Source organism: Polyodon spathula, chromosome 10 (genome assembly GCF_017654505.1).
Source record: "Polyodon spathula isolate WHYD16114869_AA chromosome 10, ASM1765450v1, whole genome shotgun sequence".
NCBI lineage: Eukaryota > Metazoa > Chordata > Actinopteri > Acipenseriformes > Polyodontidae > Polyodon > Polyodon spathula.
In genome coordinates, this window is record NC_054543.1 from 29,890,025 (window position 1) to 29,912,382 (window position 22,358).

The following is a 22,358-nucleotide window of genomic DNA, read 5'->3' on the forward strand; positions in this document are numbered from 1 at the left end:
TAGGGGTTTGAATTCAAAACCCCCACCCGCCCCCAAAAACTGTTTTCAACTTTTTTTCGACGTTACAAAATTTTAGCAATGTGCAAAAATCGCGGTCCATTGCAATGTGTAGAACGCCCAACCCCACCCATCTTGCAAAACTAAATTCTCCCGATCATTCCACAGCACCCCCACCCCCAGAAATAAAATCCTTGCTATGCCACTGTTATTGCACATCGGCAGAAAATCCCCCCCCCCCCCCCCCCGAAATAAACTGGCTACGTGCACTGTCACTGTATATATATATATATATATATATATATATATATATATATATATATATATATATATATATACATATCACACACACACACACACACACACAGAGACACAGATACCCACACACACACACACACATACATACACTGTGAACATGCACACATGCTTAAAGATAAGTATGAATATACACAACAGTACATGGTACAAGGAAATTATAAAAATAATACCTATTTCAATTGGTGTCTTTATAGTGCAAAAATGGCAAGATAATTCTAAACAGTAGTACTTTTGCTTTAGATGTTGTTTGAAAGTCATTATCAGCAATACAGAAAATACCTTAGCGCCTGCTTAGCAGTGGCTGTCAATAATGTTTTTAAATCCACAGTCCCGCTTTGTAACAATAGACATGTACTGTTTTTGTTTTTTTTTCTCATAAAAAATCACATTATTAATCAATATTAGGCCTACCCTATAATCAGCCTATATAGTGTACATTTGACTGAAGTGTTCTTTATCCTGCTGTTGGTTCATTGTCATTTTATATGGCATCCTTCATGAACGTCATTCCTATACAATATGCACAACTATCTTCAAATCAGTTCATATATCAACATCTATAACATTGTCTTCCCCTTTCCTTCACTGATTTGATCATTCAGCAGTGAGACTGCCAAGCTTCCAAGCATGTATAGGAGCAATCAACAGTCTAACTTTGGTCTACATTTTTACTGGCAAGCATGCATCAATCATTGAACTCTAAATTGCATTTTTAACATAAGCCTAGAGATTGATTTAATTGGTTTACAATAAACCGTGTTGAAAGTAATCACACTGTAGGCGTTTCTTGTAACATGTTACACGTATTACACTATGTAACACAATTTTTGTTCCTGGGTAGTAAGTGTTATTTCCTAATTGCTTATGCCTCAAAAATATAGAAAATGGCTATTATTCCCCACAAACTTTGCTTTTGTGACCAGGACAGTGATATTTCAAAATATCACTATTTCCAATGGGAAAACAGGCAAATGTGTGTCTTTTTGTTCACATAAAGTCAGAAAAAAACAACATATGAATCCAAATTAACATGTATTTATACTAAAGTAATACAAAAATGACTACAAAAGATTTAGACGCGAGTAGTTTTTCGAGATTTACGATTATACTGTAAATACAGGAACAAAAAATTGTTACACGGTGTTATCGGTATTTTATTCAAAAACAGGATGTAGGAAAATGTTGTAATGTAAAAACAAAAATCACTTTTAATATGCAATGTATAACCTCCTACTGCTGCAAGTCTATATATGTCTAGTTGGAAATCAATCTTCTGGCATGGTAGTTAAAAGCTATAGCTTGAGAATGTAAAATAACTGAACTCTTTCTATATAGTACTGTATTATTTGGTTAAGGGACACGACAACTTTAAAGCTACCCCTGCAACTGTCCAATAGGGACATTAAACATGACAAACCCTGTGGAAGGCAAAATGCAAATGTGTAATTTGCTTATTGTTGGCCTAATTCGATCTATGTTTTATTGTTTTACTCTTTTTATTGTGTGACCAGTGTTGCCCAGAGCAGAGAAGGTGTGTGTCTCCCATTGTCTGTCCAGGAGGTTGAAAGAAATGGGCCAAATCATATGAATATGTCCTGCTGCTGGGCTTTGGATATGCGCAGTGTGAGCTTCCTCTGCTGTTTGATTGTGATTTAGGCTGAGATTTAAGTAAAAGCAGCTTATCCAGGGTGACAGTTTTAGAATCTGCTGTCAGAGCCTGTCGGGAGTGCGCTCTGTGAATACACACATGTCTTCTGCAGGGGTCCTCGGGAGCTGTCCATGTGACTATACACGTCACACTGACTAGCTCCGAATAAAGGAAGGCCAGCATTCACATTGCTGCAGAAGGAAAAGGGCTGCAGTCACTGGTGTAACCAGGATTTTGTTAGGGGGAGGGGGGTGGTTGAGTGCTGGTGATGGATTTTCCACATGGCTGATATTTTTTATTGCCCCGCTAGTTGAGTTATTCAGTTTGGGGGGGTTCAAACCACTAAAACCACCCCCATACCTTTAGGATATTCAGAGGAGCGTGGATTACAGCCATGTTCAGATTTACACTAAAATACAATTATTTTATGAATTGTTGTATTACAGTACGACTACATGTGCATTTTACAGAAGTTTAAAATGTCAGTCTTAAATATTTCTCTCTGAATTAAATTGTTTGAAGAGGTGGAGGTGTTTTTTTTTCAGAGACCAATCCTATTTATGAACAACTTATCTGTTTACAAAAGTAGTTTTAATTGAGACACTTTGTAATACTTATATAGATAAGTCTCACTGATGTGTGATGTAATTGTTCAGTGTTGCTTCATTGCATGACATATCTTATTCAATAAGAGGCAACACACAACCTATTATATTAACCATATAGTTACAATATTAAACCATGCTGTGAGTTTACTGACCATTAAAGGAAGATAATTAGGAGATGTGTGGAATTAATAACTAACAAAAAGTGTCATTAGTTACTCAGCAGTTGCCAGGTAATATTACATTCATGCTTGACTTTATCCACACCCCCATGCAGTACACTGTATAATACAAAATATATTCCATCACAACAACGGGAAGCAATAATAATAATAAAAAACTGTACAACTAATGACGGAATCAAAGCATACATCAGCTGGTAGCTGACAATTTTCCAGCCAGATAAATTTAAACCAAGTTTGTGCCATGAGTTTACCTCATACTAGTCAGTATTGTCAATAAGAGTGTTATTAGGTTACTTGCTTTGTGTTTACTTACATATTTCATTTTCATTTTTATGTTTAACAACACTGTGGGATATGGTTATATATAAGCTTATATTACAGCCATTAATTTTATTACTGTAAAGTATACCAACATCTCAGGTTTACTTGTGTCTAGGCAATATTAAAATGTAATAATTAATCTCTAGTTGAGAGGATTAGGAAAGGCCCGACGATTAAGGATCGAGTCAGATTAATTTCTGATATTTTCTATTTTAAAATCTATTTTAAAGTCTTAAGGGCTTAGTTAGTCAGAAAGTTTATCAGTTGCCAAATGCGCTTGTGTGTGCCAATGTCATATACAGTATTTTTCGTCTTTATGTCCTGGTGCAGCAATTTTTTGAACTCGCATAATAGTATTTTTACTGCATCCACTTGAAACATAATGCTATTTGGTTTCTTCGTGCAGTGTTTGAGTTTGAATAACCTTGAAAAGTCAGCTCCCCATTTAAAACTTACAACGAAAAGCTTACTTTTAAACAGTAAACATTTGTAATTGATTCAAATGCATGTCTTACTGTCACAAAGATGGCTGCAGTGGGTGACGTCAGACCAGAACCAGGAACCAACAAATAAACAATAGAGAGGTGGAGTTTGGTGAAGCTGAGCGATTGTTTTTGCTCAGCATTTAATAAATGAACAGACAGACAATAAAAGGTTGCACGACAAACAAAACACAGAACACGGCACTTTCGCCAAAATAAAGAGACAAACACAGTGAGAAGTTCTTGCTTTAACTATTACTATGATTATTACCTATTATTATAACCTCCATCTCCAATCGTTCTCCACTCACCGAACACACAACCCAGAGTGAGTGAAAACATGCTGCTTTTATGCAGCTGTACCGAGACTCGATTGCTAATCAATCATTCAATTGAAGTCTCGGTTCAACTGCACTTGAATTAATAAAGTGCAATTCCCCGTGCTCACATATTACTACATTTTACCTGAATGTGAAGTGCTGTGCATTCCTTGTGCCTAAATACAATATACATTTTAAACACTTGTGCTCGTAACCCATATTATAACCTGTGTACCAATGACTATACACCAACATTAACACACAACACGCAACATCCAACACAGAAATACACACAGGGGCAGGGCAACATTGCCACACTTATGTACACATTCGTGATAAAATTTGACTTTTATTTATTAATTTATTTAGGCCCCTCTGAGGGTCAGCACTCAGCAGTGGTGGCCATTCCTAAACTGTACGGAATGTAGTATTTCCCTGACAAGGCCAGAGAATATAACAAACATGTCTGAGACATTCATCCTCCAGGCATGACTATATCCAACATCAGTGCCGTGAAAAAGTTGCACATGTAAGTAATATTATGTAAGTTTATATGACATAGAGACAAACATATTCTGACACTTTAAATAGCTTGTGATAAAGGTATGTCTCATGCTTTAGATATATAGATAGATAGATATATAACTGTGACATACTGGTGAACACTAATGGTGGACATCTTCCCAGATATTCAAAACCTTGAAACAAATAGTGGATGTATATAGATTATATCATTACAACAATATACATGTTGCAATGGATGGACAGGAAAAATAAAAAGGTAATGAAAAGGACTGTTAAGTTCCTCGTAGGCTTAGTTACTTGTCTCTTAGTCACTGTTTCAGATGTCAATGCAAACAGATACTGAGAAACTGGTATTTTAGATGGGGAACATTTCGTATCGTTCATTGAATTCAGGGAAAACTATAAGATTAAGAAAAGCTGTTGGTCTTTATACATTTTTAAAGTATTTATTCATTGGCAGTCAGATTGTCTCAATTTTTAAATTTTTACACCCAGCTGTGCATATGAGCACCTGCACTTTTATGTTGAGAATTTCACTCCTGGCTACAATGGTATCGGCCATATCTGTGTGCGGCCTTATTGTAGAACCACTGCATTGCTTTTGTTACTACTTTGACATTGAAGATCATTTGGTACTAACGACTGGTTTCACCGAACCCCAATTAGCACTAATCTTGGATTATTTTCAAGAGAGAAGGTTGTTTTCACACATCCCTATTAATGTTACATGTAATGTGTTACTTCACAACAGTGGCTATAGACATATTTTATTTCTAAGTACTTGAATGCTTCTTTCTTGCAGGACACCTTTGACAAAGAGCATTAGTTCTCTTGCTGGTAAAGGAAGTCCCCTGAAGGGCACTGTGGAAGGGTATTGGGCAATTCACAGACACACACAGGAGACGGAAGGTTTTATTTGCAACACCGCTCAGGTGCCCAGTTGTTTGCACTGGTGCCCTCAGCTGGCATCATTGGTTTTTCCCGGTCATGGCCACCCGAATGCATAACCAAGTGCAGTTCTTATGGGCCGAGCAATCCCCCAAGGCCCGCCTCTCAGCCACTCAGAGAGAAGGAAAGCCAACACACCCTCTTCCCCGCCTCTCCGTGTCATCACCATGTCTGACAAGCGGATCTTACAAGGCTGCTGCTCTCTTCCTGCAGAACCATGTATGCGCCAGACAATCAGCACAGATCTGCCCTGTTACAGGCACTTTAATTTAAAACCTCTAGGTGCATTACCAGTGTACCAATGTAATACCCTACAAGAATTATACACAGGAGACCACGGAATTACCAGAAAAAGATAGCACAATGGACTTGGAACAACTATCCTTGTACATCAACACCCTGTCTGCTGATGATCATTGTATTGCAGTAGCTTTAGTGTGTTTTAGTTCCAACCAGCAGTATATCAATACATGAAGGTATTACTATGGTACCATTTTACCAATGGCTTATTCCAAAGTAAAACATTTATGTATAACCTTAAATCTGTGGAAATGATCTTGCACATCTTAATTTACTGATGAAAGCCATGTTTGGGCTAAAACTATACCATTCTCTTCAGGCATACAATAATCTGGAGAATCAATATCAGAGCTGTACTTTCTAGATCACTTCCTTAACCATAGAATATTTTCTGCAGCAATTATGGTAATGGTTTGCTGATCTATTCACTGCTCTTTGTGATTTTAATACTAGTGGGAAAAAAAAACTGGTTCTCTGGAGCAATGGTGAAATAAACATAATTGTTTTCCTCTATACAAATGTTTTTCACAGTTTCAAAATTATAAAAGACACACATTAAAACAACATCTTAAGCCTTTCCATTAGATGCATGTGCAAGGCTCGAACCCAAATATTTATTCGGCTTCATAACGGATGCTCTGAGCAATTACAGATATAATATGTTTAGTCAATTCCAATGGCTTCATTTATATTTGTTCTTTTTAATAATTGTTTCACATACCCAAACCAAATATTAAATTACACATCAAATTCACTTCCCATGACCATCTCTGCCCTGCAGCTCTTTCTCTATCCCAATAGTGAGACCAAGGTTTTCTTATGATTGGGAGACTAAACTATATTGATAAAGGGGAATGAGAATACATTTTTATTTTAATTTTTTAATTCTTTTGTAACTTTTTTTCCTGGTTTCATTCTGAATAGTGCTTTGTTTTAAGATGCACATCCCTGATACCAAAATTAAAAAGATACCCTCTATTTGGCTTCCGGGGTTCAGTGAAAGTTGTGAGTCTGAATTTGAAGGCAACCAAATCTATTAAAAAAGCAGAAGTGGGACTGAAAGAACCACATTGCCAACTTATGATGCCACAAAGTTTAATACTAAAATATAATTTGTAATCACTTATACAGTATCTACAGGAGATGCTTCATAATGATAATATTATTACAAAATTATTTTCTTAAAAATGTACGTAACAGAGATGTGAACTGCTAAGATCTGAAAATAGGGTATTAAGCTACATTTTTTTTTTTTTAAGAAGAAGACTACTCCATGAGCTTTCATGAAGAGTTCTTTTCATACCACAAGTATATTTTCCTGTACGTTTTCTTTAATAATTACTGTAGTCTAAATATACATTTCTGCTGTTGGCAGTTGTATTATGGCATTCTAACTGGCTCCTTAAAGCTCTTCGTACAGACGGCCATGTTACTCAGCAATCGGTTTAGGGGTCCTTCAGAAACGACCACATGAATGACGTCTTGCGGATCTAATTTAAATTCTCTGTGAATTTCCAAAGGCTTTTATTAAAAGAGTACTGGGCCCTGTTCTATTTTAAAGGACTGCTTAGACCTGGCCATGTAAAGTTGCTGATCTTCACTAGCGATTCCACAGAAAGTGACGCATTGCCAGTCATCTGGATAGCTGAACCTGCAGGACAGGCCCTGTCTTCCAGGGGCCGGTAATTTGATGACATCTGCTGTAGCGATCTTGGGGTAGAAAAACTGTGGAATTGATGAAACTACTACTAGTGAAAATGGTTTTACTTTTATTATTGTGTGATACAGTTTACAACGGTAATGACATTATTGCAGTACAGACGGCACTTATATTGCAAATAAATTAGATTATCATGACCTTGATTTTCATAACCTTGGCCTTATTTGAATGAAATAAACATTGGTGGTGTTTAGATCTGTATATATCAATTAAGACCCCAATATTGTCACGGCTCCTATTTGTTATGCACTACCACTTGCATTTTCATTATAAGACAAAACATAAATACCCTGGCCGTTTACTATCGGGGGCTCCATACTGGAAAATCAAGGGAACCTTCCATTTCAAGACGTTCTTAGAGAAGTGGACTCTGAGCCGGCAGTGAAAACACATGGGCACAAATTAAAGGTTTGCTGACCTTGACTAATTCATGTATTCATGCTGCCTGTTTCATCATGAGTAAATCATTTGGACATTCAGTGCAATTTGTATAACTATACTTGACAAATCTGTACAATAATCTTTAGCCTTTAAGTTAAGTTAAATAGACTACTGAGTGGCAATGTAGAATTGTAGTTCAGTTGTTTCTGTACAGGGTTAGGTGCGCTTTTCAAGACTCCTAACGCAGACTGATTGAGTGAGTAAGAGTGTGAGAGTATTCTACATGGATACAGCTGTGATTATATTTTCAATGCTTGCACTTGGCTCCTGTAGAAAATAATTTCATAGTGTTGGGCCCTGAGAGCCTGGTGGAATAACCTTTTTTTATATGATAATTTCTCAAATGGGTTAGCCAAGTTTGTGTGAATTAAGTCTTATCCTGAGCAAAGAAGGTTCTGAAAATGGTTACAGCAGCTACAGTTTTCCACACTCGTGTTCAGTTTGACACTAAAGTGTGCATGTTGCATGTTTACCACCTTCTTCAGTTTAGTCTGTTGTGAATTCCAGTGTGTGAGCTAAAAACTAAACTCCCTGATAATTAATTAAAATACTGGGTTCAGATTTTGGAATATTTTAGAATGTTTTAGTCCAACATAGCTTCTCTATAACACCACATTACCGTGCCAATATTACGTTGGTAACGTGGCTTTTATTGATTAGTTAGAACAAGGGTGACATACTGTATGTAACATGGAAATGTATATACTGTAGCAAATAGGAATGTATTAAGATTTCATTAGCGCAAGCAAAACTGTATGCAACTTATGTTATTGAAATGCCTTTCAAAATACTACACAGTGCAATGATATAAAACTAGACAAGAGCGATATCGACCACAATAATGTATTTCTTCCTTTTAACCCATTTGGGGCCACAGCATTTTAGTAGCAAAGAAATCACTACAGACATTTCCCAGTCCTGGAACTAACTCTTGTATGTATAAAACTGCTCTTGTATTGATTTTATTAAAATCAATACAAGAGCAGTGATTTTCTGTGACTTCTATGTAAAATGCAAGATATGTCTCTGTAAAATACTAAAAGAAAAAAAGACCATTTCGGGAATGTCGCTCGACCAAGCATGAAGCATGATTAATTCAATAGTTACCATAGGTGGAGAAGCCAGGAGCGGTTTGACTGAATGCTTGACCCACTTTTGAAATCAGATGGAAACATTAACATGAGAGGGTTAGACAGTATTGGTGTAATTGAATTGTTTATATACTGGTAATGACATTCTTTAGCAGAAGTTACTGAGTGTAATATAGAACTGTATGTAGATATGTAGCATACACTTTATAGTTTTGCATATACATCTAGAGAACCGCTAATCCAACAGTGATAACACTTTCTGAGGACCTTCTTTAGGATAATTAAGAAGTTGGAAACCCGCTTGTCCTCCAGTGATTTAAACGTATTGACATACCAGCACATTGACAATGATTGGGGCATTGGGTTCGAGCTTCCTTTGACCAAACACTTTTTTGAACAATTTGACTGTAAAAATATCTACATGATACTGGCCTGTATACAATAAAAGAGTTTAACATATATCTTCTTCAAACAATAAAAAAACAGCTTGTCTTGATAAGACAAGCAGTAGATCAGATCATCCTCAGTGAACATTTCTGTCTTGTTTAGTTACACTTATACATAATTTAATATTATTCCTTTGAAATGTCTCTTAATTTCCAAATATTGTTTTTCAAAGTATAATCTTTGTAATATGGGGCAGTGGATGTTTCTTGTTTACCTTTTCACTGCTCTTTTGTAATTCCTAAAGTTTGTTCGTAGGCTTAATAAAAATAAAGGAACATGGAGCAGTGAACAGGTTTTCTTTCCTCCCAAAAATTCTTCCTCCACAGAGTAGAAATCTCACAAAATAACTGAAAAGGTATACAGTTGCAGATCAGCCTTAGTTTTCTGCTTTTAACAACATTTATGAAAAGGGACTGAAGTTTTAAAAAAAATGGGAACGTAAATAATTTCTAAGGGAGTTTAACTTTAAGAACAAGATCTTTCAAGTCTGCTTATGCACTCAGACTGCTACAATGGCATTACTACTCTGGAACAGAATGGCTAAGATATCCTTCATTTGAATACATCCAATGGATGTCCAATATCTGAAGTGCAACTGAATCTGCTATTCAAAATCTATGCAAGACACCAATACAAGACACACACAGTTGCCATACTCTTGAGCACAATAATCACAGCAATGTTAAAGTTCATGGAGTGTTCTGTTTGTATATACAGGTAACAAGTACAATGTATGCATGTTTAAACCTAAATTAACACAGCTGAATTCTGAAAAATACTGTCCTTAGTTACAGCGCCGCACTGGCTTAGCAATGCAGTTTAATTTAGAACAGTGTGATTCCCCCAGTCATTCTGCCATTGAATTTAAAGATGTATTCAATGCTAGACCTTTGAACCCTTGTTGTAGAATAACTGTTTATTCTTGTGGTCTCATTCAGTCTCTCCTTAATTTTAAAGGACTCAATATTGCTTCCTGGAAAGTGGTTTTAAACAAAGGTTACAACAGTTCTCTGTGTAGCGCACACCATAGTACTCACAGCAGATAGTAGGTTGGAATTTAATTCTTCACAAATGTAAACTTTCAAAACATGTACAGTACTGTAGGGTTCAAATGTGTTAGTGTATTTATTCATGGCCAATGGTTCTATACACAAGCATGGCTCTAACTGTGGATTAAGAGTTTTGTGCACTCTGCTCCCCAGGGAGATTTGGAAGCAGCTGGCAGCAGATTTTATCCCCTTCGTGATCTTGTTCCTCTGTCTATCTCAGGTTTAGGGTAAGCTGCATGTTATCACTGCATTCGGGTTCCACCACCACATTCTGTGTCACACTAAACTGTAATGCTCCTTTGTGTCTGTTTAGTGCATTCTTCCGGGGTGTAGCCATATGTGCACTGCGATTTATCAGAAAGCGGGACTTGCTGATTGTGCAGTTTGTTTACCCCTTCCCAGAGGGTGTTTTGTTATAAAGAAAACACTTTCCAGTTAATACCTTTAGAGTTTAACATTTTAATTCTTTCTTGTACTAATGCTACAGTATTTTGGACAAAGTAACTTTGCTGCAAAACAGCAAGATGACAAACTAGTCAAACTTCATTGTAATGTATTAAAAAGTCACAAGTGAAATAGTTTACAACTGTCCAAACCACAAAACCAGCACTCAATCTGGCATAATTATGAGCGAGGCCCAGGACTAAAATGGATGTTTGGGTCAGAGGATACAAATCTCCCTCCATATCCACCTGATAGTGTTTGTGCTACAGGAAATAATACATGAATGAATTAGTGTAATCAGAAAATGAATCGCACAAACATTAATCGCACAATTTACATTTCCCTAGGGACAGGAATATAAAATACCGGTAGTGGAGGTTGGCGAATGTGCAGTACATCCATAGAGATCTCCATATATCTAGAGAACAGCTTGTCCAATTGTGACTAAACTTGCCAAGGATCCTTTTCACGTTGACTGCATCATAATCTGGGGGAGTATGATGTTGACTGTCTGTCTGTCTGCATTTCCGTCCATCTCTCACTCCTACCCTTTTTAGCTAGAGAATCACGTATCAAATCATGATTAACTTATTTGAGATATTCTTAAACACAGATAATTGATAGTAACAGAATAAATAAATTGTAAATGGAGACTGTCTGTATTTCCACAACTTAAAATGTTACATATAAAATATTCTCCAACTCTAATGAAATTTGCTAAGAACAGTCTTTAGCTATTTAGTTATTTAGTATCTCATATTCTAGTGGTATATATAGACTACCTTCTGTCCTTCCTACAATCTGCATCTATAGAACTGCTTATCCAGTTGTGATGAAACTTGTAAAATACATTATTTAGCAACATCAGAATATGAGAGTATTTGTAGTCTGCCTGTCCATATGTCACACATTTTTACATTCCACAAATGTTGTTTCCGGTTCTCCTCATGAGGGAAATAACTGCAGCACTACGAATGCTCATGGAGTATTCTGTTTATATAACAAGTACATGTTTGGAAAAGAAAGTATGCTTAAACTTACTGTATATTTAACAGCTGATATTGGAGAATTACTTTCCTTAGATTAAGCACTGCATTGGAATAGCAACACATTTAGAACAGTGTGGTTCACCTGGTCATTCTGGGATTTGAGTGAATGCCAGATAGATTCCAAAATGAGAGCCAGCAATAAACATATTCACTGAATATGAAAAAAGTTATTTGATGCAAGATCTCAACGCTTGTTGTATAATGCAGTATAACTGAGGACTTGGGTCACATTCTGAGTTGAAGAGACAAAGGAATACTTAATATCGAGGGTTGTTAGCCAAAAGCACTATAGGGAATATATTTTTGTAATTCTTTATATAATAATAATAATATTATGCATACCCAGGCTCTTGGCTAATTCTGGTGCATGTCATGTTAATTATAGTTGTACTGTGTGCTGTTTAGAATTGTAAAGACAGCAACAGAGATTTAGCCAGAATCTTTTTTATATCCTTGAAGCATCATCCAATTACAGTATCATTTGTCAACATAATTAACATGGAGCAAATACTTTTTGTTGAACAGCTGCAGCAATAATTGGGTCAGCATGTATCTTATATCTGCAGTGCCACACAATCATGTTCAGTGTTACAATTCCATCTTTGCAACATTCTTGCTTGAATAGCTTTCTGACAGTGCAGCATTATCTAAAATAGCTGATCCTGGTTTACATTCTCCAAATATAATAATAATATAATAATATCTTAATTTTTATATAGCACCTTTCATAGTGGACCACCATCAAAAAGCACTTTGCAAAGGTAGTTTTAGCTAAAATGAAGCATCTTTGTAACTTTTTTTTTTTTTTTTTTCCAATTGGTATTGTTGATGAGCAGGAGATGAATACAGACCTGATATTTTCATGTAGAGTTATGTAGAAACTGACCTTGTAAACCCACAATGTCTTATTTTTATTATTCCTGCAGATTGAAAGTATTTAAACACAATTTCAGTGGAATTGCTCTTCTTATTAACCCCAGCTGTCTTTAGTTTCCTTTGCACAGCGTAAAAAATATTAGGTTCAGATAGGGTCCCATTACCATAACACAGGAAGTGAACGTTGTATTGTAACAGTAGGAAGAGGTAACAGTATTGGATAAATAACAGTATTTTTAAAACCTTTATTTGAAAATTGTTGTTGTTTGCATCGTCCTTCAGTTACCATTTTTTTTTATTTTGTATATTATAGTATAATATATTTGCAGCATATTTTCCACATTCAGTAGTCTGTGGTTATTGTGTAATACATCATATCATTGTTTTCAGTTATTTTGTCTATTACAAGCTATATGTTTTAATTAAAAATATATTCCCAGTTCAACCATAGGTCTTCTTAATGCATCTGCACTGTGATTACAGTTCCATCTAGTGGCTGTACTATGCAATGCTCCTTTGGTAATCTGAAGCTTTTAAATGTATCCTCTTCAATCCTCGTATCCATTCAATTCAGTGTTGGGGTTTCATTTACAAATCATATGTGGGAGACAACATTTGTGATGCCTACTTCAATTAAAGGCCATTGAACCAGAAACCCTGCTGTAGTGCCTTAATACAAGTACATGACAGACACCTTAACTTCATACCTTAGAAGGGAAAATGTCCATGAAATGTAATTTAAAGTACATTGGATTCCATCCTTGGTTTAGGAAGAATCTCAAAGCATTGCACTGTACAATTTGAAAGCTTTTAAAGGTGAGTATAACATGCACTGTCATATTATTCTGCCTGTTTAGAGGAAATATATTTCCAAAACATCGTTGTACCACCAAACAGTTAACCTCATATAGGTTTGTCATAGTTTTTAAGATACTGTATTTGTTTGTTTTTAGACAGCTGTTACTCTCTCTCCTTTCTTCCCCTGCCAGGTGACTTTCTGGTTGGCTGCTGTACCTTCCACACTCATCTTCTCCCAGGGACTCCACTATAGTGACCACACTCCGGTTTTATCTCACCACACAAAATGGAATCCAAAGTCTCAGAAAGCGGGCTGAATGTTACCCTCACTATCCGGCTGCTTATGCATGGCAAAGTAATGCAGCACTCTCTGCTTTTTGTGACAAACCATTAAAATACTTAGAGTGATGCTAACACAATAATTCCATATATCTTACTTGTTTTGTATTTCAATTAGTTGCATAGGTCTCAAAGTTTCAGTTTTGAAAGAAGCACATGTTATAGCAAGCATGTATTGTTTATTTTAAACAGTAATATCTGGAACTGTGCTGTATTTTCAGTAAAATTCGCAGTTTGTTCGCCTTACTTTCAGGGAGTGCATTAACATTTCACTTCCTACATGTAGGTAATGTCACCTCAGCAGTGTTTTCTGGGTCAAACCATGTCACTGGCTGTAATGTGTGTCAGGTAATATGGGAAGCAGATGGTTAGTTAATGACTGGGGAAACAAAAGACATTGAAAGGGTTGAGACAATTTGGGGACAACTTCACTCTCCAGTAAGTGACCCAAGGAAGAGTTTTACTAGAAAAACTGTTTTTGCCTTGGTCTTTTGAAACCACAATTGTACTGGGATGTATATTTTACCTTTCTTGAGCATCCATTTGTTTGTAGTTGGTTGGAACTGGTTGGGGAAAGAGTTGGAGATATTAAAATACCCAAACACATATCGCTCCCTTTCTACCCTAGCGGAAACAGGCACAGCTTAGGAATACACTTGTCACATTAGTTTATGCCTGAACTGTAGTAATTCAGTAATACGAGGACGCTATTTAATGTGTAAAATTGTAGGTTAGTTATGTAACAGGACAGAATAACACATTCTCTTTTTTCATTGCAGGAAGTTGGAAGTATTATTGGCAAGGTATGGATACAATTCATATTGTATTAACTTTAATACAAAAACTCTAGAGAGTAGTTCTTATGAAGATACTTATTTAACTGTATTAACAACTTCTGTACAACTAAAATGTGAGGTCAGATTTCTCCATAATTAACTGTGGGTTTGTTGAACCCTACAACCCTGTGGATATCATCTGTGATTTAAGAAAAGGTATACAATTCTGCTAGACCTTTTATATGTTATCTGAAAATATCTGTTACTTTGTCAGCTCAAAATGAAAGCAAACTGAATTTGTTTTATTTATTTTGTATCTTTTTAGAAAGGAGAAACAGTAAAGAAAATGCGTGAAGAGGTGAGTGTACTCACTAGAAATATTTGTTTTACTGTAAAGAAATAAAAACAGGTATAAAACACAATACAATAAATCCTGTCTAATCCAGCCCATCTACCTGTACATAGCATTTTAACTCAGCATCATGTTTGGGACTGACAAGATGCCTATTGAAATGAATGGTGCAATACAATCAACAGCCTGTCTGTTCTCGAATCCAGAATGATTTGCAAGTTTTGTCTGCTTAAAATCAATGTTAATCTGACTGTGCAGCCCGGCATCAAGTCACATGATTTTTCTAAATGTATAATCAAGTATGTCCCGCCGGTACGGTATATCTAGAATATAAACTCCTGTAGCCCTTTAATTCAAACTGCTCCAAGGGAAAAGTTTGTATAAACATGCATTCAGTTAAAAGGGGGAGATTATGGGGGACAATAGTTTCCTTTGGATTAGTGGACAGATCCAACACACTAAACTATTTTTTGGTTTGGATAAATATACCAGCCGGTATGGAAGATAGAGTTACTAAAATGCATTGTGTAATTTAGCATGTGATTTGCTTATTATAACCCCAGGCAATGAACATCATTCATGGACACAGTTTTTTTTAACATTTTAGTTATTTTTTTATAAGCATATGTATGTTACAGTGAGTGTTGGTAAGTAATGCCTTACATGTAACACCTTACTGTAATTTGATTAGATGTTTGAATAACTTTAATGGTTCCTTTTTCAGAGAGATAACAATATGGTAACACATTACATCTTATTTAGTAAATTTCCTTTAAAAAAGGAATAAGGGTAAAAAGAAAGCACTACAACAATGCAAATCAAACCTTAAATGTTACATGAATGTGCTTGTCATATCATCTTGCTAGAAAATAGAATCAGATGAGGGAGTGAGAGAGGTCAATAGCTGGATCTTCAAAGATTATTTTGAGCTTCAACCTGACCAAACTGAAAACAAAATATCCCTGTAAAATGTAAACTGTGCCTGAGGAGTAACTTTTTGTAACTGTATCTAGTTAAATGTGTTCAAAGTAATACATTACTGTAAATAGTTATAATTGTGTTCAAGTAACGTAATTACTTTTTAACTTGCATACATTTATATTATAATACTATATATATATATATATATATATACACACACACTGTATATATATTTTACAAAATAGAGATCTCATATTCCACAATACAAAATATATCTTTTATATTTATATATTGAGATAATTAAGACTAAGTTATTTCCTTACACTTTTAATTCAGACATCTACTTCTAAAACATCTAGAAATGTGTTATTGAATGTTTTGTTGTCTACCAAAAAAATAATTTAGTACAATATTATTTTCAACTTGTGTAATGCTTCCTGATGCTTTATAAAGTACATATCAGGTTTCTTGTAAATGCTGTTTTACTTTCTTTCACTCTATTGATGTTTATTACCATAACTGTCTAATTGTGATCATAACATTGTTTATAACACATTTATAAATCTGTTGTTTGTTGTTTTTTTGTTTTTTTTTATAACAGATCCTTAACTATAGTTACCAGATAGGGTCTTCTTAAAAAGGCATTGTATTTGTGTGTATTGTTGTTTAGAGTGGAGCACGGATCAATATCTCTGAAGGGAACTGTCCAGAGAGAATCGTCACTATCACTGGCCCCACTGATGCAATATTTAAGGCCTTCGCAATGATTGCTTACAAGTTTGAAGAGGTGCGTCTATAGTTTATTTCACTGCAGCACTTTATTTTAGAGGATGCTATAATTTCAACAATAATGGGGTGGTGGCAGGTGGGGGTGAGGGGTGTGGCTGTATGTAATCTGTCCACTGTCTTGTGATGCAGTGAAATTGTGCAAGGGTAGTCATTTTGGTGCTCCAAAACATCCATTATCAAAGTGTATCGGCAATGGAAAACTGAAGGGGAAACGGTCGCCAGGAGATACCACTGTGGTTGCAAAGAGTTAGTGATGGACAGAGGGATAAGAAGCTACTAGTTACGGACTAAGGAAATCATGTCAAATCTGAAATATTAATGACTAAATTGATTAACAGCCCTCGAGACACCCCAGCACCTTGTGAGACACCACGCCACGTAAAGGCTGTGATCAGTGCAAACATGGGGATTACCTGACATTAGGTACAGGTCCTTATAAAGTGGACAATGTATATGTTTATGTTACTTTAAAATTGTGTGTAAATTCAGTTTCCACAGCTGTCAGTTCAAACAACCGAATACTGCACCAGACCAGACCTATTAAAGGCGGTCCCTTGGAGCAAATCAACCTGTTGTAATGCATTACCACTGCTTTTTAGGACATAATTAACTCAATGAGCAACAGCCCTGCTACCAGCAAACCTCCTGTGACTCTTCGACTGGTTGTGCCTGCCAGTCAGTGCGGATCACTGATTGGGAAAGGAGGATCCAAAATAAAGGAAATTAGAGAGGTAGGTAATATTGATACTTTAAATGGTCATCCTAGTGGCTTAATGGCTGGCTATTAGGAAAATTCGGTGAAGAAAATATTTATTTAAAAATGTATTTCATTTACCGTGTTTGCCTTCTACATAGAATAATGTCATTTAATGGCTATTTTGTTATTGGGGAACTCCTAAAAACAGCTGTCCCTCATTATACTGCCCCCTTTATAACGGCACCCTCGCATACTACCAACTGTTCTCCCTGAACAAATGTCACCAATATAAAAACAGTGCTGTTTTTACCCATATATCGCCACCCCGCTGATCCGCCACCTGCCAACTTCCCAAGCCAAGCAAAAGTAAATAAGCATTGTAGTTTCCTTCATCGTAGCGCCAATGAAATAATCACGGCCAATTAAAACAGCAAAGCTATGCAATTAACCTTTGACTTGCTTTCCTAATTCGTTGTTAACTGAACGTTCATACCAATGTCATCAACACTCCCGCTCCCAAAGCAAAACATAAAGTACAAAATGGCGAGTTGACCCTACATTTAACACCAGCGCAAAATAAAAACATCTGCATGTATGCATCTAAAAATAAGAAAGCAAGTCAGCAAGACATTGCAAATGTTTTTTCGCCTAAGTGAGGCATATACTGTTAACGAAGGACAATCAGAGACATTCTAATGGATAAAAACAAATGGCTGATCTTGATGGAACGGGTCGATTTTTTTAACCTGAAAAGGCTTGTCGCAGTCTAAAATAAGCGACTTTACACAATTGAAGGCTGACTTAAACTAAAGCATCGGTTTTGTAAACAGCAGAACAGTTTTTTTTTTACATTTCGTTTTATAAAAGTGTTTGTTTGCCTGTGCATATTCAGCGTTTTTTTTTTTTTTTTTTTTTTTAATACTTAACAAAGGAATGCTGTTGAGCTTAAATTGCTTTGTGAAATAAATAGATGGCATTGTTCAACGGGGGACAGTATTCAGCAGGCTTACAATCGTGCCACAAACAGTGAAGTTCAAATGACCAGTAAAGTAAAAAAAAAAAAATAATAATAATAGTACATTTTTTTGACAGACACTAAATGAGTGTTTATTTTTTATTTTTTTAACTATAAACTGTTCCTCAAAAGTAACCGTAATTGTATAACGAAAAAAGTAACATGTTTGAATTTATTGCAAACATAGAAGTTTTTCTTGACCCTCACTATAACGCCACCCTCACTTATTGCCCGTTTTTGCCCATGGCTCTTACCTGGTGGTGTAAAGAGGGCTGACTGTAAATCGATTTATTTTCACCATTTTTTTTTCTGTCTTATGAAAGTGATAAGAATTATTTGACTGTATGTGTAAAATGAGTATACAGAATATATTTGTGCCTTACATAAACACTTACTGGGCCCTATTGACAAAACTTTAAGAACTGCTTTTTTTTTTAAACATTATATTAAACAGTGCTTTGAAAATAAACAGGTAATTGTAATAAACTTCAAATTTGATTTAATTTATCAAATATGCCTTAAACCAGTCCTTAATGCTTTGTTAATAAAGTCTGTTGTATGAAAGGACAAATATCCTTCAAAGTTTATCTGTCTTCTTTCTTTAGTCAACAGGAGCCCAAGTTCAGGTGGCAGGGGACATGTTACCCAATTCGACCGAGCGCGCTGTGACAATCTCTGGAACCCCCGACGCCATCATTCAGTGTGTTAAACAGATATGTGTGGTCATGTTGGAGGTAGAGTAGTCAACTTCCAGTATGTTATCCTGTTCATAACCTCAAACAATTAATCTACATTTCTGAGGATAACAAGCTAGTCATAGAAGTAATTTAAATTAAGTTTTTTTTTTTAAAGCATCACATAACAAAACACATAACACATAACAAAACACAAATGCAATCCTAAGAAAAGCCACATAGACGTAAACTTTGAGATGATGACTTCATCAGGGCCTTCATTACACAGATTGAGAATCACTGAGGAATGGTCACGTATTCCTCCAGAACGATTTGAACACATTGCAGACTTGTTGCTTAGAAATCAGAGCAATCCTGACTGCCACTGCTGTGCACTTATGTATTCAACACCTGGAGCTGGGTATTGCTTTTTCATTCTAGTCTAAATTACCACCGTAATATTGTCTTGTTATATAATTATTGTCGTTTTTTCTAAAACATTCAGCCGTAATGTATAGCTTAAAAAAAAAAGACTTTCCTTAATGGAATTGTCCTTGTCGTATATACTGTATATGGCTTTGTTCTTGTCTGTTTATTTTCTTCCCAAGGATCCTATTTTTAACGCCGTCTCTACTGCTCCCTGTTCCCCTCTCCTAGTCCCCACCAAAAGGTGCCACCATCCCCTACCGCCCAAAGCCCGCCTCCACCCCCGTCATTTTTTCAGGTGGCCAGGTAAGAGCCGACCCACTGGCAGCGTCCGCAGCCAACCTCAGCCTTTTACTGCAGCACCAGCCACTGCCTGTTAGTTCATTCAGGTTTTCTTACCTTCTCACTTGCATGCTCACGGCCCAAGAGACAGAGTGAAGCTTCAGGGTGGGGCAGACAAAGGGGGAAGCTTGCATGAAAGGCTTTAAGATGTTCAATATACCCTCTAGATAATAAATATATATTTTTTTGAGAATGTATAATATATGATTTATACACACCATTATATAATTGTGATTTATAATAAGACAGCTTCGCCTAAACTGCTCAAGATGACATCTCGTGACTTACAGCATTAACTTATGTATTAACATGGTTTTTATGTATGGGCTTGTTTAGAATAAGCCAAAGGTAATAGTTTTAAATCAAGCATACACTTTACAGTATGTGTTAATTTATTATTTTTTTTTTTACGCACACTACACCATCTTGCTTTATTTGTATTCTGCTAAAGCCATTTTATCTGATGCAATTATTCCATGAATCATACCGTCCTCCACCTGCATTGAAACAGTATGTAGATATCATACTGTATGTGCTTTTTTGAAAGATGCCCATGTTATATACAATATCTTATCTGATACTATACGAGGTAAAATAAAGTTGTTGGTTTGTATCTCTTACTATTTAGCTTCTTGGGTCATTTCACCTTAACAGTGGCTTGGGGTCAAAGAGGATAATATGCTACTCTAAAATACAGTGGGTTTCTCAATGAACTCAAATGGGATGTTGTATTGTTGAGTGTTAACATTATTTTGGGGGAACTTCACCAGAACACTGAACACAGGTTTTGTAAATAAAATACCTGACACAGTGACACTTGTTTTCAGTTTTTCAGGATTACTCATGATACGTAGCAAAATGTCAGTATGGTTCATGCAATTTTTATTTTATTATTATTGTATACATTCTACTGTAATGTATCAGTTTCAACGTGTAATCTTCACAATAGAAAAATATAGAGTGTAAGTAATTTAAAACTCAAATTCAAATAAAAACTAGTAAAGACATGTAATACAATTCTAATCATGTACTCAAGTTTGCCTTAGTCAAGTCCTGTTGAGCAGACTAACAGTAAAAGTGAGTTTATTTACCTTTACAAGCATGGAAATACCAGCATGGAAATCATATTGAATTTAAATAGTAGCAATATTTTGAACCTCTGTTTAGATCAGTTGGTTAGACCTGTATGTCTTTAGTCCTACAGTAAAACTTTTTATGTAGTATAATAATAAAGATAAGTGACACATTTCAGAATATTTTGCCCAAAATCATGTGTTTTTGTGTTTGCATCCTACTTCTCATAGCAAAGCATTTCCATAATCAACCTTGATTTATTTCATTTGTTTTTTTGTTGTTTCATTTGGTTTACATAAAGTGTGAGGCTTTTATTGTATTGCTTGTTGGGCAATGGATTGTTTAATTTGAACTGAAATTCCCATATATAATATATTATATATATAGATATATATATATAATATATATATATAATATATTATATATATATATATATATAGTAAACTGAAGAGAATTTAAATCAATTAATTAATACAAAATTAGAGTTTGATTTTAGAAAAGGTTGATAAAGTTTGAAGGGAATACTGTATTTTGAATTCTGATCAGCCAGTTCATTACAAACAATGTATAGGTTGTACGCTGGTTACCGTTAGTGTACTCTTTCCAATTTAAGGCAGTTTCTTATATACTCATCTTACTGTACATTGCTAATTTTGCCAGATACAATAGTATTGTCATGATCAGTTGTTCAAAATGTGAATGTAAAATTAAACCATGCAGTGAGATGAACATTCCATAGCCATTTGAAACAGTATGTAACGCCCCTGCTATTCTCATTCTCATGTCCATTTAATTTTTAATGGCTATAAATTGTGCATTGCAATGCTTCGAAACCTGAACTGTGCCAGTGAACCTGGAGCCATATGGCGAACGTATTGGCATACATATATGTTTTGACACTCCCTGTTTAACACTGGCACCTTATTATAATAGCTGAGATTGAATTCTGCTTTTTAAGGTTGTTAATAATTAAATATGGGAAACAACAACTTGAAAGCAAAATCCACACAAAAAAACATTACAAAATTAGTTATGTGACTCGTATAGAATCATTCATGACAATGCAATGCAAATGGACAAGTGGACTGTTGGTAGATTTAGAAGTGTGATTGTTTATCACATTTACAATTCTGATGTAAGCTTTGTGTTTTCCTCATATACAGGCCTACACAATTCAGGGACAGTATGCCATTCCACATCCAGATGTGAGTTACTACTCTTATTTCAACCTCTTTACTATGTTTAACAGAGTCTGCATGCCTATATTAACAAGTACTAATATTAATATTAACTAATAATATTAATAAAACATCTGATATGTAATTTGTCATATTACTATCAGTTAATCTGAAGCTGTACTTTTAACCTATGCTTCCCCATATTAAAATA

General features: G+C 35.5%; 1 protein-coding gene across 9 annotated transcripts in view; it reads left to right on the forward strand.

The window, feature by feature from the left end:
* LOC121321398 (poly(rC)-binding protein 3-like) overlaps nt 1–22,358 on the forward strand; it is a 97,625-nt gene that overhangs the window by 60,737 nt on the left and 14,530 nt on the right. For 5 of the 9 annotated variants that reach the window (XM_041260318.1, XM_041260317.1, XM_041260322.1 and 2 more), the window contains 8 exons: nt 13,756–13,919; nt 14,683–14,706; nt 15,005–15,037; nt 16,623–16,739; nt 17,341–17,472; nt 19,059–19,187; nt 19,785–19,928; nt 22,133–22,174. In XM_041260318.1, the coding sequence (XP_041116252.1) occupies nt 13,851–13,919; nt 14,683–14,706; nt 15,005–15,037; nt 16,623–16,739; nt 17,341–17,472; nt 19,059–19,187; nt 19,785–19,928; nt 22,133–22,174 (690 nt within the window). In that variant the 5' untranslated portion in view covers nt 13,756–13,850. Of the gene's footprint in view, nt 1–4,323; nt 4,406–13,564; nt 13,583–13,755; nt 13,920–14,682; nt 14,707–15,004; nt 15,038–16,622; nt 16,740–17,340; nt 17,473–19,058; nt 19,188–19,784; nt 19,929–22,132; nt 22,175–22,358 lie in introns of those variants that run through there. The other 4 variants (XM_041260323.1, XM_041260324.1, XM_041260320.1 and 1 more) reach the window with 3 other exon arrangements.